The 15833-nt window shown below is 38.4% G+C and overlaps 2 protein-coding genes across 2 annotated transcripts; one reads left to right on the top strand and one right to left on the bottom strand.

Annotated features, from left to right (window-relative positions):
* Positions 1–6424: 6424 nt before the first annotated feature.
* Positions 6425–15713, top strand: LOC134672434 (uncharacterized). Its single transcript, XM_063530331.1, has 5 exons — positions 6425–6575; positions 6676–7071; positions 13959–14193; positions 14658–14936; positions 15364–15713. Exons 1-5 carry the CDS (start codon positions 6549–6551, stop codon positions 15450–15452), a joined length of 1026 nt encoding a protein of 341 aa, XP_063386401.1. The 5' UTR covers positions 6425–6548; the 3' UTR covers positions 15453–15713.
* Positions 12074–13689, bottom strand: LOC134672833 (uncharacterized). The gene has a single exon (XM_063530788.1). It carries the CDS (start codon positions 13616–13618, stop codon positions 12074–12076), a length of 1545 nt encoding a protein of 514 aa, XP_063386858.1. The 5' UTR covers positions 13619–13689.
* Positions 15714–15833: the final 120 nt, after the last annotated feature.

Below are 15833 nucleotides of genomic sequence, written 5' to 3'. Positions count from 1 at the left end.
AATTGTATCATTCGATTGAAAATAACAGTAGATTTGGTATGATGTAATTTATGTAGACAGTTAGGTATTAAGAAATTGTCAGGCAAATCACATTTTAAGTTTTGTCCCTATTCACCCCAGCCATCCCTATTCACCCCGGTTGACGGTACTTTGATACGGCCGAAGAGTACAGTAATTGGGTTTGCGCAGTATGTGCTTTCTTCACTTTCATTTGCCATTGCCATATTCAGAAGAGACAGAATACTTTCGTGTGCGCGGTAATAAGTCACAAGCCCCCTCCAGACTATGCGCGTGAATCGCGGGCGAAGCCGCGAATGCGAGTGTGGCGTCGATTTCGCAGATTGTTCACGCCTTCGCGCCTTGTTCTTTGTCGGTATTTCGGCCCGCGTCAAAGGAGGCGCGAAGCGCGAACTTGCAAGACTCCACATTACACAATATTTTGGCTCCTCTGTGGCAAGATAAATATGAATGATATTATGATTATATTATATTAAGTAGCTATATATTTTACGGTTTTACAATAAAACAAAATGGAAAAACAGCTAAATTACGTATGATGCCATAGATAACTAACAGTTAAACTCGATAAGCTGATGCTTTTCCGCCATATTGCCGCAAACCAAACTGCGAAATCGCTGTGAAGCAAAGAATATAATACTCACTAGGAGAAGAACGGTAACTCCATACAAAATAATTTGGCCAAGTCCGAGATAGCTCGAGGCATTTAGTGTTCCGTACGGCTACCATCAGTTTGGCATTGACATAAACGATATCGTGAACGTAATTTACTTCCTATAGGTATATCTCTTTCGCACTAATATGTCAGTACGAGCGAGATGCATAGAAAGTAAATTACGTTCACGCCCACGGTAGCGTTTATGTCAATGCCAAACTGATGGTAGCCATACCGCTCGCATCGTTACATTTTAGAGGTTGTTTGCCTGTTTTTAGGATACCGTATTCAACTACACACACATAACAATAGTACAAAGTGTCTAAGTGCGAAGGCCGAAGGCCGAGCTTTAGCAAAATGTCATCGCTTTAGCACAGAGTAGACGTGTGCGCCGATTAAAAAATGATCGGCGGCGGCGTTTGCCAAAAAATCGGCGGCGGCGGCGTGTTTTCGGCGTGAAATCGGCGTGACCTTGACTTTCAAGTTTCTTAACAAAAATCATTAATTTGTTGTATTTCTTGAAAATTTGATCAATGCAGGTTGCTCGTCAATGAACTACGTATAGTTTGAATATGCTGTGAGTAAAATAAGGTTTGTTAATGAATATAGTGAGGATAGGTATAATAACTTGATTGCCCTAGTAACTGGCTTTCATTAAGAGGTTTTCTGCTCCCAATGACCTTCGATCCAATCTGTAACTCTCCGTTTTCTCAAGCTTTCCATGGCTTATCATATTAAAATGACGTACTTTTTACTTTAACAAAACAGAACCTCATACATCCTTGACATTTGCTAGACATAGTAAACTGCTGTGGCTTCTTTTTAATGGTGTCGCACAAGCACCAGGCTTACTGAGACGTATCTTCTTTCTCGTTTTCTCATTGCCGAGGCTCGCGACCACATCTAATTTGTCTCCATTTCGTGCAGTCATAAGCCGTATGGACTGCACGGTGCAGACTGCTACAAGCCGACCTCTTCATAGCGTTCGACCATCTCACACATGTTCCATCTCGAGCACGTTTGCCATTCATTTGGCTTAAATTAATGTGTTTCTCCACATCATGCGTTAGATAATATGTCCGAAGAAGCTAAGGGCTCACCCATGGCATGTTTGGAATAGATGAGTGGCGATATAGAGCTCTTTCAGAATGGAGAAGTTTGTTCTTCTAGCTGTCCAAGGTATAAGCAGCACTAGCAGCAGTCTTCTTTCGTTCGTTAACAGTTGACGATGACTACTTAAGGTTACTCAGTTACTTTAATTGGTGTATCTAATAGTTTCTGCAACTGGCTATTCAGGTTCATTTAATTAATGATTGATGTATATTTGACAACTGTAACATAAATAATACAAAAAAATCTATATTGTAATTCAAAAACCAACTTAGAATAGCTAATTAACAACACTCAAGGTCACGCCGATTTCACGCCGATCATTTATCGGCGGCGGCGGCGTGGTCAAAAAGCCCGGCGGCGGCGGCGCGCCGGCGCGGCGCACACGTCTAGCACAGAGCAATAGTACAAGTGTCTAAATGTGAAGGCCAAAGGCCGACCTCCGCGTAGCCCGAAGGCCCAAAGCGTCCAGGATGTCAGTGCTTTAACACAGAACAATAGTACAAGTGTCTAAATGCGAAAGCCGAAGGCCGAGCTCCGCGTAGGGCCGAAGGCCCGAAGCGTCCAGGATGTTAGTACTTAAACACAGAACAATAGTATAAGTATCTAAATGAGAAGGCCGAAGGCCGAGCTCCGCGTAGGGCCGAAGGCCCGAAGCATCCAGGCTGTCAGTTCTGTGTTTAACCACTGACATCTTGCAGGCTTCGGGCCTTCGGCCCTAGGCGGAGCTCGGCCTCCGGCCTTCGCATTTAGACACTTGTATTAATTACCTGTGTTTAGAACTGACCTCCTGGATGCTTCGGGCTTTCGGCCCAATGCGACTTCAGCCTTTGGATCTTGCGACTTAGACACTTGTACTTAAAAATACTTGGAAAAGTTACGGGAGGAGCGCGTCTGTCGGACGCTTCGGATCTTCGAATCGCTCCTTCGGCCTTTGCATTTAGTTTGATTCTTGTACTATTGCTTTGTGTTTGAATACCGAAGTTGAGCATCTCGCGAATGCTTGATGTCATAGATTTATCTTGATGTATTATAATAATTTAGAGTAAGGCCAAGCGCGCACCACGATTTTTTGTCCTGCGATAATTTTGTCGCAGAAATGCAACGTATGTTATATGTTAGTGCGCGCATATGCGACAAAAAAATCGCAGCGATTTTAAAATTGTGATTTGTCACATTTTTCCGCGATTGTTCGCGACGCGATTGTCGCAAAGTGAATTGCAGCATGCGGAGTTGTATGGCCCCGCGCGCACTATGATAATAAAATCGCACCCCGGCCGGACCTCAGTCGGCATTTCGCTCTCCAAACCCCAACATCTCGGCACCTGCATCTCCAATGGAGTCTCAAAATGAGACGCTAGATGTTGACCATTTAATTATGGAAATAGACGGGGATCACCTTTGTGTTATAAATGCTCAAAGTCATACAGCAATCGCATATTAAAGACACGTTTCATGACAAGCGACTGGTACGAAATCCATGTTGAGAATGAACAAATCGTCGACTTTTTCATCGCAGTGCGCGCAGTGAATTTTCTGCGATATATTACAGCGCGATTCTAAAATCGTGTCGCAAAAATTAATATCGTGGTGCGCGCTTGGCCTATAATACCTTAAATGTATACTCCTTCAATTTGAATTTAGTTTAGAACTCATTATTATTTTTTATTTGATTTTGTTTCTAGTTCTATGCCATATATATATAGACTTTAATATTATTTAGAACTGCTAAAAAACAAGATCGGCTTACTTTAAATATTTCGTCAATTTTACCATTGTTTCTAAAAACTGTGATATTTAACTGTCATATACTATTAATGTCTTCCAAAATTATTTTCTCGTAACAGGACTGAGGGGCTACCGCGAAAACCGAAATTCGCAATTTGCGGAGATCTTTCTCTTTTACTCCAATGAAGGCGTAATTAGAGTGACAGAGAAAAATGCTCGCAATTTGCGAACTTCTATTTTCGCGGTTATAGCCCTGAATCTTGTTGCTCACCGATCCGTTCAAAAATATACATAAGTACTGAATATAATTAATAGATATTATAATTATACAATTAGTACAGAAATGTAATGGTACTTAATGAAAAGGAATATTGTGTATATTGTTTCGACGAATCAGATACTCTCAATAAAATCTATACATGAGGCCAAAGCTGTTCATAAAATATTAAATGACTTTATTATCTCTATACGCCTTACTAATTCTATGCGTCCTAATGTGGAAAAAAAACACAACGACAGTCAAGAACGGAATTCTTAATTTGAATTTTTCAGATTTTTGAGATGCCTAGTCCATTGGTTGGAAAGCCCGTTCGAAATTGAAACTTATTTGCAATAGAATAAGGTCGTTTTTTGTAGATCTCTCTCATACTTATAGTAGGCTATTGAGATAAAATTAAATATCCCACAAAAATAAGCAAGCAGAATTAAACTTTGTGTCAAAGACATAAGTCATAAATTTCAATGCCAAAGTTTTAACTAAGGATGTTTCTTGCCTAATGTGAATTGACCAGTGTAAGCATCAGTTAGCTAGCCCTAAGCAACCAAAGGTCAAGCTGCAGTTGAAAAACTAATAAAGATAAAGTTAAGCTGATAATTTTCCCGCCGTCTCCATGCTTCTTTAAGTTGGGTATTGACTGGTCAGCTGCCTGTTAGCTATAGTTTTCGCGAAAATCGCCAGGACAGAGGTGGAAATTTTTGTATGAAAACTTGCAACTTTAAATGCATTTTTTGACGAAACTATTGCAGTCTAAAATGAAGTCAAAATCAGTCCATCGACTCAATTTTTTGCAAGCTTTCTAATGGTACCCCACACGATTCTTACAAATGAAAAAAGTTTCAGCCTACCCCTCTCAACCCCCTAAATTTCCCCCTTTAATAAGAAATAAGCAGTTTTGACTTATTTACAATATGAGTGGTGGTAATTGCTATAACTGTTCCAAATTTTAGGTATCTATGTCAAACGGTTTCTGAGAAAAACGTATTTAACTGATTTGCAAGACCGAAGTGATCCCATAAGTGTTCCGTAAACAAAGTTTTGTACGGAACACTAAAAATGTCCCCAACCGTTTATACGTTTATACTACTGGCGCCCTCGATGTGTACCAATGGAACTAAAGTTGACAACCGGTTTAGCCTGGTGGGTATTGGTATTATAGGTATATAGTAATTATGTTTATAAACATATTTGTTATCTTCATATCACGAAATATATGAAAGATGCAAATATTACCCCTTGTTTGTGGTATTATCTATTGATTTAAATAAAAGGCATATTTATGTTTATAACATTGTATTATGTTTTACATATAGAAATATACACTGAAAATTAAACCCTGACAACTTAATAAAAATAGACATTAATAAAGCGCATTCACAAAGTTTTCAGTATTATACAAGTAACATTAGGCATGCCTACCTATTACACTTTACACACAGATACACTACACTTTACACACGGCATTTTACACAGATTTCTAACTTGTATTCATTCATACATTTCTTCAAGGTTAATTAATAAGCTTTCCAGATGCGTTATGACTCGGTTCCTTCTGAACCCACTAAAGCTGAATAAATTTCACTCTGGCTGCTTCAACAGCCGTTGCTCCGCATTTAGCACATTTTCTATTGTGCATTGCTGTAATCTATGTAGGTACAGACTTACAGTCTTAAGTGGTTGTACCGCTACGTTGTATTTATTATTTAAAGATTTAATACATAAAATTTTCGTTATGAACTTTAACCACAGCGTAATAGGGTCCCGTTTTACCCTTTGGGTACGGAACCCTAAAAAGTACCCTTTTTCCCCTTTTTTGCATGATTACTATTAAATGCCAAAAAGATACAACAGAGAAAAATGGACAAATACTGCTTAAAAATAAATCTCTGTAACGTAGTAAAAACAACACGAAAAGCAAAAAAATGTTCTATTACATAAGTATTTTGCATAAAATTGCCTACAAGAAAGAATCAGTAGAATTTTTCGCTAGGATCAATATTAAAAGAGAGACAGAGTCATTGACAAATATATTTTTTTATTATGGTGGGTAGACGTACCTACCCTCCATATATTTTATGAATATTGATAAAGACAGTTGGAAGCAAATATTCATTATAAAACTTAATCGCGTGTAATTAAGTTTTAAGCGTTTTAAGTCCCGTTTTATGATTAATTATGTATAAAATTCGTGATAATTTAAATCAGAGTTGGGAGCAATGTTGCTGTAGAAAAATGTTTTTATTTTTATTACTCGCAATTTTTTCTCGGAGGCCAACGCACACATAGAAGCTTCAGGCGCACACATGCGCAATTATTTGGGGACATAACTTTCTTAGGAAGTGAACAGGCCTTGCTGTGAAGTGTGCGAGTGTGGAGTCATTCGTCAACTTCGCGATATGTTCGTTCCGCGACGTCGCGCCGCGATTGACGCACATAGTCTGGAGGGGGCTACAGACCTTTGCAAGAGAATTTCGCTCGCTTTGGTGCCTTTACAAGAGAATTTTTTCGTCTTCCATGCCATCAACATTATTTCAGAACGTGCCCCATAAATGTCACTGTCAACTGTCATGTCGAAATTGTCAAATTTATTTGCTTGGATCGTCTTGTAATCTTGTTTGCTTTTTGCTTTATGTCGATTCTTCGGATTTTTGCGGTAAAATACTTGGAAACTAAACTTCGTAGATATTTTTAATTATAGAAACAGTAAGAAAACCTATAACATAATTTTCAAAGCAAACTATATTCTGTATAGTAAATACAATGTTTGAATCCGACGATTTCGATCAGGTAATTTCATTTACTTAAGTGTACCAAATTATTGTGTATATTTTCAAAATTGTTGTGTATATTTTCAAAATCAAACGACTTTAATTCTATATTTTTTCAGATCTTGTCACAGTTTGATTTCCCTGATGTTACAACAAAAGAAACAGAAAATATTGCACGTGAGTTGTGCAGCGAAAGGAGCATACCGGTTAAGCAGAATAGTCCAGCCAATGTGGCTAATCAGCCTCTTAAATGCGCAAATATTGCTAGCCCTTCCCCACCGCAGCAAAAAACAGATCGGAAAATGATTGAAGAGGTTGACACATGTAGCACAGAACCTATAAGAAATAGTGTGAACTCAGAAAATATTTCCCCGAAACATACAAAAAGAAAAATGATTAATTCATATTTCGATCACAATGCTAAAAGAAAGTTTCCGGGACCGGCTGGCCTTCTCAATGGTAACTTTGAAGATAGTAAAGATGAGACAATTTGCCACATGGAGTTATTTTCACAGGTAATTTGCATATTTGATGCATGTTATTTAAGTTAATTGTAAATTAAATGTCAATGTTTTTTTAATAATTAGTCTTACAGTTATCTCTACTAACTAAAATCCTCTCTGCTTAGGAACATTGTTGATATAAATTATCCTATCTACCTAACTAATTGGTTATGAATAGTTATACATAAACCTTTTTTTTTTTTTTTTTCTTTATTAAGGGGCTTTTTCGATTGAACGAATATGTCACCCCATAAAAAACAGACTTAATTAACAAAGTTGAAAGAAAGTAAATAGCTACATCTAGTTTAATTACATCACACATTCCTGTCCCTCAGACCGCACTTAACAATATTCAATAGCTTTTCAACAACCTCAGACATGGGGTTCGAAAGGTAGGTATTACATAACCCAATGGAACTGTCATTGTCATGAAATATCTGTCTTCTAAGTCGCTCATTTCGGACACACTCCATTAAAATATGATCCACAACCTCGACGCGATTACATAAGGTGCATAATTCCGAATTCACTTTACGCATGAGGTAGGCGAACTTATTCAATGGAATGTGTCCAGAACGCAATCTCAATAATAAAACTAGATCCTGCCTACACAACACACTATTATCAATCCAAGGAGAATTAAAGGGTTGTGGCTGTATTGTCTTATACCAAATACCTTTGTCCCTAGATCTCTCGTCGAAATATTCCTTCCACAATTCGCGACACTTTAATTTGACTAAATGTAAACAGTCATTATATGGGGGCAGCAAGTGAAATTCAATGCCATCGCTGCATGCCTGTCTTGCTAATGCATCAGCTGTCTCATTGCCACTTATACCTACATGCGACGGAATCCATTGCAATATTATAACTTTTGCCATAGATTTCAATTCCAGAATTAAATTTATTATTGTGTAGGCTATCGGTACTCCTCGAAAAGTCGAGGTGCATCGAGCCAGATGTTGCAAAGCACTCTTAGAGTCGGTAAATATTACAATTTTGTTGGAATTTATGGATTTCGCGTAAGATAAGGCTTCGGAAATGGCAATCAGTTCGGCATGCATTATGGAAATATTACAGTTTATTTTAAATTTTATATGATAACTATTTATTTCATCAAAAAAGGCTGCCCCGATACTTTTTTCTTTGGAACCATCTGTAAAGATTTTATGAAATGTAGAATATTTCGCCATTACCCCGCTGCAGATTTTATTTATTTCTAACCTATCGTACTTTCGTTTAGCTTTTTTAAAGGGGTCAATGAAGTATATAATGCCACTTAAATCTATGCTATGAATCCAGGTATTAAATATAAACATTTCTAATAGTCTACTTGAATGAATAGGTATATCTTTTAATTGATTGTGTGACGTAACGAGTAACGGTATTTTTTTCCGCCTCCAGTGCCTGCTATTTTGTATAATATGTAAATGATTTAGGGTTGTATTTACGGGACTGTTATTAAAGGATTTCATTTTAAGACAAAATTTTCCTGCTAAGTATTTCCTACGGATCTCAAGAGGCGGGAGGTGTAATTCCACTTCCATAACATGGATTGGGGTTGTTTTTATATAGCCTCCTATCACTCTCAAAGCCTGATTCTGCACCCTGTCTAATTTAACAAGGTTATTTTTGCAGCTACTGTCATATAAGAAACTAGCGTAATCCATCCGGCTTCGTATTAAAGAAATGTACAACCGTCTAAGATGTTTATGATGTACACCCCACCCCGCGCCCGCTAGTACTTTAAATAAATTAATGTACTTAGTTAATTTTTCGCACAGCTCTGTTATATGTTTACCCCATCGTAACGAACGATCAAGCCAGAGACCGAGATATTTAACAGTACTCACTACTTCCAAACATGTGTCATTAATTTTAATATCAATACAGTGAGCTATCGGCTTATTACCAGAATTGAACAAACATAATTTCGTTTTTTCTGACGATACTTCTAACCCGAGATTGCATAATATAACTGTGAAGGTATTAATTGCTGATTGTAATGTAGTTATGGAGTCGCGTAAGTTGGCCGCACTAGTAAATATCACAAAATCGTCTGCGTACTGTGAAATATATACATTATTTACAAGTTTACAAATTTCAATTGTGGCAACATTAAAAAGCAACGGAGACAGCGGGTCCCCTTGTCCTAGACCCTGGCCTGACCTCCTGCACACAGTAGAATTTTCTAGTTTTATATTTAAGTTCCTATTTGTTAGAAAGTTCCACAGGTAGCTACATATCGACTTACCCACATCAAGTCTATCCAAAATTAATAGCAGCTCCCTAACGTTAACGTTGTTGTAGGCATTGTTTATGTCAATAAAACAACCTAAGGATACATGTTTCTTCGCGAAACCCGCTTGTATTAATGTTACTAAAAAACTTAAGTTATCTAGACAAGACCTAGACTTCCTGAAACCCAGGGTATAATCAGAGAATAGTTCATTTTTCTCAAGAAACCACTCTAATCGTTTGTTTATTATCGAATGAAATACTTTACATAAACACGACATAAGGGCTATAGGTCTTAACGATGAGACGGAATTGGGGTCACGCCCTGGTTTAGGCCGTTTAGGGATCGGTATAATGAATATATCGCGCCACTGTCTCGGAACGAACTCATGTGCAAGGAACCTGTTGTACAAACATTTTAGAATATATTTACCTACAGATGGAAGATGACGCAACATTGAAAAGGATATGTCATCGCACCCGGGAGCAGTGTCAGATGTCTTAATACTTTTTTCTATCTCCTGAATTGTGATTGGGGCACCTAACATCCTATTATTAGAAGTAAAGACCGGTTTTTCACCGCAAACAAAGTCAGGCGTCAAACTATTAAGTAATGAAACAGAACGGTCGTTATCTACGTATTTGTTATTGCATTTAAGACCTTTTAACCACTTCATTCTCTTCCACATATCGCTAGATGATGTTGCGTTATCGATTGATGTACAAAACTCATGAAAGGTTTTATATCTAGCCTGCCGGATGAGTCTCTGTGCCGCGGCGATTCTATTTTTTAAAATGATGAGGTTATTTGGTGTGGGGTTTTTCCTAAAAGTACTTAGTGCTAGTCTACGTTCCGCTACGGCTTTGGACAACGTAGCATTCCAATACGGTTTATCTAGGTATAAAGTTGCTACTAGGATTCTGGCTGTATTTAACAAAAGGAATATGTAAATCGGCCGCTTTGTTAATTTCGCATAAAAATAGGTCATACGCTATTTGACAGTCATCTGGGATCGTAAGGTTAGAAAGTGATTTCTCTAAAGTCTCAGTATATGACAGCCAATCCGCTTTTTTAAAATTTCGTTTTTTGGTGGGTTTTAGATTAGACATGCATTCCGTAGACATTTGGATTATCAAATGATCACTGCCAAGCTTCGAGCAACACCGGCTTCCGACACGTCGGAAGGGAGGGGCCCAAGCGATATCTCACCGTACAAATCTTTCTGCCATTTTTCGCGGGGGGAAGGTGCACACAGTCGCACTTCTCACACACTTACATACAAAATCCAATCAGAGGCCCTACCGCGAACCACGTTCGACGTGTTGCCTTTCTATGGCACTTGTAAATTCAAACTGTGGAATGAACTGTCGCCTGCGGCATTTCCGGACCGATACGACCTTCAAACCTTCAAGAAAAGAGCGTACTCCCATCTTAAAGGCCGGCAACGCGCTTGCAACTCTTCTGGTGTTGCGGGTGTCCATGGGCGGCGGTGATCGCTTGCCACCAGGTGATCCGTCTGCTCGTTTGCCTCCTATTTCATAAAAAAAAATACGTAAGTGTGACAGGGAGGCAACACGTCGAACGTGGTTCGCGGTAGGCCCTCTGTAATGACGACACAAATACATAGAAAATGACACACGTCAAAGACAAATCTTGCAAACCTCGATCTCTTTTTGTGTACGGACGAGTGACTAGTGTCACAACACGCACACTAACACATTTTCGTTGAAGTATGTCATTGTATTCCGAGAGATGAGAAGTCGGATTTGTCGCTCGACCGATCCGCAATTTGTACTGAGCGAGCAAAATCGATAAATCCAACAATTACTTGAGACTAAAATATAATAATTGTATTTAAATGTAATTAAACGTATGATATGTAAAAAAAAAATATTACATGTGAAATGTAACACTTTCTTTTTGTAAATTTGATGTCCCCGACCTCTTTTTATAACAAAAAACCGAGCAAACAGGCATTTTTGTGCAGCAGTGTTCACTCGCGCGTCTGGACTCGGTCTAGTGAAAAATCCAAGTGCAACTAGTTTTATCACCCGCGCTAGATTAGATTGACGCGCTAATCTTGTACCTCGGCAGAGGGGAAATAGTGCGAATGCCGCCTCCCTTCCGTGTTGCTCGAAGCTGCCAAGGGATTCATTACTGACTTTCCAGTTAAAATTTATTGCTATGTCAGTCGAAACAAGAGATATGTCGGGGGCGGATTCTCTAAGCGTACTATTGACAAGTTGAACCCTAGTTGGAGATCCATCATTTAAGGTTATTAGATCGTGACTAAGTAAGGAATCGAATATTTGACTTCCACGACTATCTATTTTATGTGACCAAGTAGTATAGTGTCCATTAAAGTCCCCTAGCAACAGCGTTTTCCTGTCACATAAGGAAAATAACTCATCCCAATCTCTTTGAGTAGTTTGAATCGAAGATGGGCAATATATTGAAATAATATATTCAAGAGGGGAACAGTTAAATAATTTGACGCGGATAACTTCGATACCGGGGTTAGATAAAACACAACGAAGCTCTTGTGATTTGACAGATTTATGTGTTAAAACTGCAACGCCACCATAGCCATCAACCCTATCTCTTCGAAATAAATTATAGTCACTTGCTCTCAAGTTCAGGTCCTGATCGCACCAAGTCTCACTCAGCGCTGCAACATGAACCTTCTCGCGAGACAATACCTGCTCAAATGATGTTAATTTATTCTTCAAACTTTGACAGTTCCATTGGATTACGTTAATTTTGTTTTTGTGTACGTTACTGGCCATCACAGCCGAGGAATTGACTCAAGGGAGGCAAATCAAAAAAGTGTTTGGTCACATAACTAACTAACCACCTAATACCGTTTTTGACCACTGAAACAATTTTATCCACAACAGGCTTATTCTCACTGCAAAATATGTTCTTTAACATCTCCATAACTTTTTCCAGCGTAATATTGTCACTCTTCTTTTCTTTGTTTGACTTTCTTCTTTCTTCATTAACCTTCTTTTTTCCCTTCTTCATATCTAAACTATTATTCGTATCCGAACTCGATTCAATGTCTACATCCATGCAGCTACCTTCCGACTCATCAGTTTGTGTGTCATATGTTATATGTTTATTTTTTTGAGGATTGGTTTTCTTGTGTTTCTTTTTACCAGTCCCATTTTTCTTCGGGGACGCCTTCTCCTTTGCACTAGATGAGGTGGGCTTGGCAACTGCTACGTATGACTTCGGAATTTGGGTCGGTAGCGTATCTTGGCTTTGCTCTTCATTCTCCGAATTAAAGCGAATTTTTGGAAAGGAAGCATCTGATTTGTTGAGTTCAATTTCGGGGGTGTCTTTAATTTCCCTGACAGGGCTTTCTGGGACATACATACTCAAAGCTTTGCGATAAGTAACATTAAAATCTGCCATTATACTCCTTATTTTCCTCTCTTTTAGGTAAACCGGACACATTTTACTTAACGCTAAGTGATCCCCAGTACAGTTTACACATACATACTTAGTGACCTCACAATTGTTATGATTCTTGCTACATTTTGGACACACAATTTTTGTTTTCGGGCACAGTCTCTTCACATGGCCAAATTTCCAGCAGTTCGAACATTGTGTCACGGGAAATATGTATGGTTTAACCATCAAGCGCATACCAAATACATGGACATAAGCTGGTAGGGAGGATCCCCTGAATCCCAACCTCACACACTCGCTATTTATCCACTTGCCATCCTCCGATCGACGAGTTAACCGCTTGACAGATAATAGCTGGGCGCCGCCATCTATGCTTTCCAAAATCTCCTTCTCGGTTAGATCCAGTTCTACCTGCCTAATTACGCCATAAGAAGCAGCAACCTCGCTAGTTCTCACTATACTCCATGCTTTCTCTTTTATAGCTTGGCATGTAATAAGTTTTTCTAAAGCACTCTCAGACCCGAAGTGGACATAAATTTTATTTGGGTTAATATATTTTATTTCTATGATGTCCGCTATGTTATTTTGCTGCATCATTCGGGCGAAAGCAAATTGTTTAGGCAGAGCCTCTGCAGCCGAAATGTATGCTTCATATTTGATTTCTTCCTCCTTATTCTTTACTGGGCTGTTTGTTCCCTCTCTACGTCTCTTCCCGTCTCTTCCTACAATGCACCATGGCTCCTCTTCGCTGTCTTCTCGGCCTCTTTTTGTGCTCGAATTCATGTTTTGACCGCCTTCCATACTATCATCACGTGGGCTTGTACTGCTATTTTGTTCCACTAAGTTACTATTTTCTGGTGTCTGATCAGGGTTTTCACCGTCACTCAAATCTGTACCCTCCCCCATAGTCGCTAAGGTGCAAATTTAATTGCACCTTCTCGTTGACGAAACAGATGTTTTATTGACCGCCGGTTAAAGATAAGAGTTTTAAACAATAGACGAAGCTACGTGTCTACTACTCGCTGGTTGCAGTCGTAATACTACATAAACCTTATTCTATAGTTGAAATTTTTAACCTGACCATTTAGGACTACGACATCTCATAGTTCTAAATGGACAGCTTAAAAAATTTCAACTATACTCTTAGACTAAATCAGTCAGATGTCCCTTAACTTCCTTAGCCACCAGGGACAGGTAAAAACAATTATAACCCAAAATTGAATTTTAACACTAAAAATATTTTTAGGATGTAGATTTGTCAGACAACTATTTTGGTGAGAAATTCGATACAGAAATATGGAGAAGACTCTCAGAAGACATAGAAAAGTCTAATTTAGGTGCCATAGATTCTATCAAATCTGTGAAGCAGCAAGCTTTGGCTGGACACTTGAGAAGACGGAAGGCTCAGGTTGTGACTGCTTTTGTTGAAACTGTTGATAGATCAGCTACAGACCCACTTATAACATTGAGGGATACTACTGGTGAGAAAATATATTTATTTTTATTCATTACTGATAGGTCAAATTAATGTGTCATTCAATCATCATACAATACTTAGAAATATTTAGGTATATTAAACTGACTTGGACATTTGGATTTGACAATGGGGTTGGCCGGTCAAAGTATTTAGCAGATGGCGCCAGCATAGCTTGCCCTTTCAATCTATAGATTTCTTGTTTTTCAATGGAATTTTTATGCCCTAGATGCCAGCCCTTTAAAAAAGCCAAATCTCATAGAAAAAGGTTCAAGCTATGAGGGTGCCATCTATGCAAACCTTTCACAGTTGCCAACCTCACTGAAGGAAATTGTTTTAAGAAACCTCTCACATCACCAACATTATATGGAAATATTTATTTCTCTGCAATCTCATATTCAATAGTATGGGTTCTGCACTTATATTAACTATGTATATTTATAATAACTATATGTTGTCTTCTGTGTCCAGGATGTATCAAATGCACACTCCACAGAGATGCATGGTCTACATTTGCCCCCTTCATTGTCTCAGAGTACTGTGCCTTAGTGTTAAGAAGACCCACAGTCCTCACCACCGGCAGTGCCTTCAAAAAGCATTACTTGAACATCACACTGAGCAATATTCATGCTATATACAGTTCTGCAGTGCTTCATGAAGAAGCTGATAATAAGCCTTTACCTGATGGATATGATGTAGAATGTGATAATGATATGACAGTGATTAGAACTGTACAATGTGCAAATTTAGGTAAGTTCTCTTATCTCATTCAGGCATTATGGTATGGACTCAGAGGCGGATTTGCAGTGTTGGCCGCCCTAGGCCCCAGGCCTTGTAGCAACTACTAGCCACTCCTTTCTCAGCACCCATCACCCATATAGACTGCCACCCTTGGCCCGGGCTACTGTGCCTTAGGGCAAATAGGCGGCTGTATAGACTATAGTAAAATTCATTTGAAGGGGGCCATTTGACATGATGATGATATTTATGGCTGGTAGATATAATTTTGATTATCTACAAGTTGAACAGTGTGCTTCTGAGAAGAGCTTGTAAGTGACAAGTTAGGTATTGTTATCTAAATATACTAACACTTTTTTTATTTTAGTTTAAGTTTAGTTTAAGTGTAACTACCAACCATAAAAACATTAATTAATTAATGCATATTGTATTGTTTCAGATAAAGACCCATTCTGCAATGAAACCTCTAATGATACCAGTGATCTGCTAGATGATCTAGATAATATATTTACTGATGATTTGTTTTAGAATTATAATGTGATCTGTTAAGTGATAATCAGCATATTATTACACAATTATGTTTCAAAACGTATTTAATTTCATAGTAGCTCGTGGTCGCCAATTTCCGAGGAAAAACCTGCGTTCTTCCTTAATATTATGTCATTATGTCACAGAACGAAAGCCACAAAAATATCTTCCACGATCTTATTTGTAGAGCCATAAAAGCGTGTCATATATTTTGCGGCCTTGTAATTCATTATAGCAGGTGATTACCATCTCAGTTATGTGCACACACAACTTTTTTTAAAGCCTACATTGTGTCCCACTGCCGGACTGCAGCCTTCCATTCAGCAGACGCGTTCGGTCCAAACACAACATAACTTATTTATTAGATTGTAAAAATAATTG

This window comes from Cydia fagiglandana, chromosome 17 (assembly GCF_963556715.1).
Source record: "Cydia fagiglandana chromosome 17, ilCydFagi1.1, whole genome shotgun sequence".
In the NCBI taxonomy this organism is placed as follows: domain Eukaryota; kingdom Metazoa; phylum Arthropoda; class Insecta; order Lepidoptera; family Tortricidae; genus Cydia; species Cydia fagiglandana.
This window is presented reverse-complemented; position numbering and strand designations above follow the sequence as displayed.

What these genes read in the sequence shown, in the direction of transcription:
- LOC134672833 (XM_063530788.1), bottom strand. Translation starts at nt 13,618, where the DNA reads ATGGGGGAGGGTACAGATTTGAGTGACGGTGAAAACCCTGATCAGACA.
- LOC134672434 (XM_063530331.1), top strand. Translation starts at nt 6,549, where the DNA reads ATGTTTGAATCCGACGATTTCGATCAG. An exon ending in AATCCGACGATTTCGATCAG is followed by an intron (nt 6,576 to 6,675) that starts GTAATTTCATTT and finishes ATATTTTTTCAG; the next exon opens with ATCTTGTCACAGTTTGATTT. An exon ending in ACATGGAGTTATTTTCACAG is followed by an intron (nt 7,072 to 13,958) that starts GTAATTTGCATA and finishes AAATATTTTTAG; the next exon opens with GATGTAGATTTGTCAGACAA.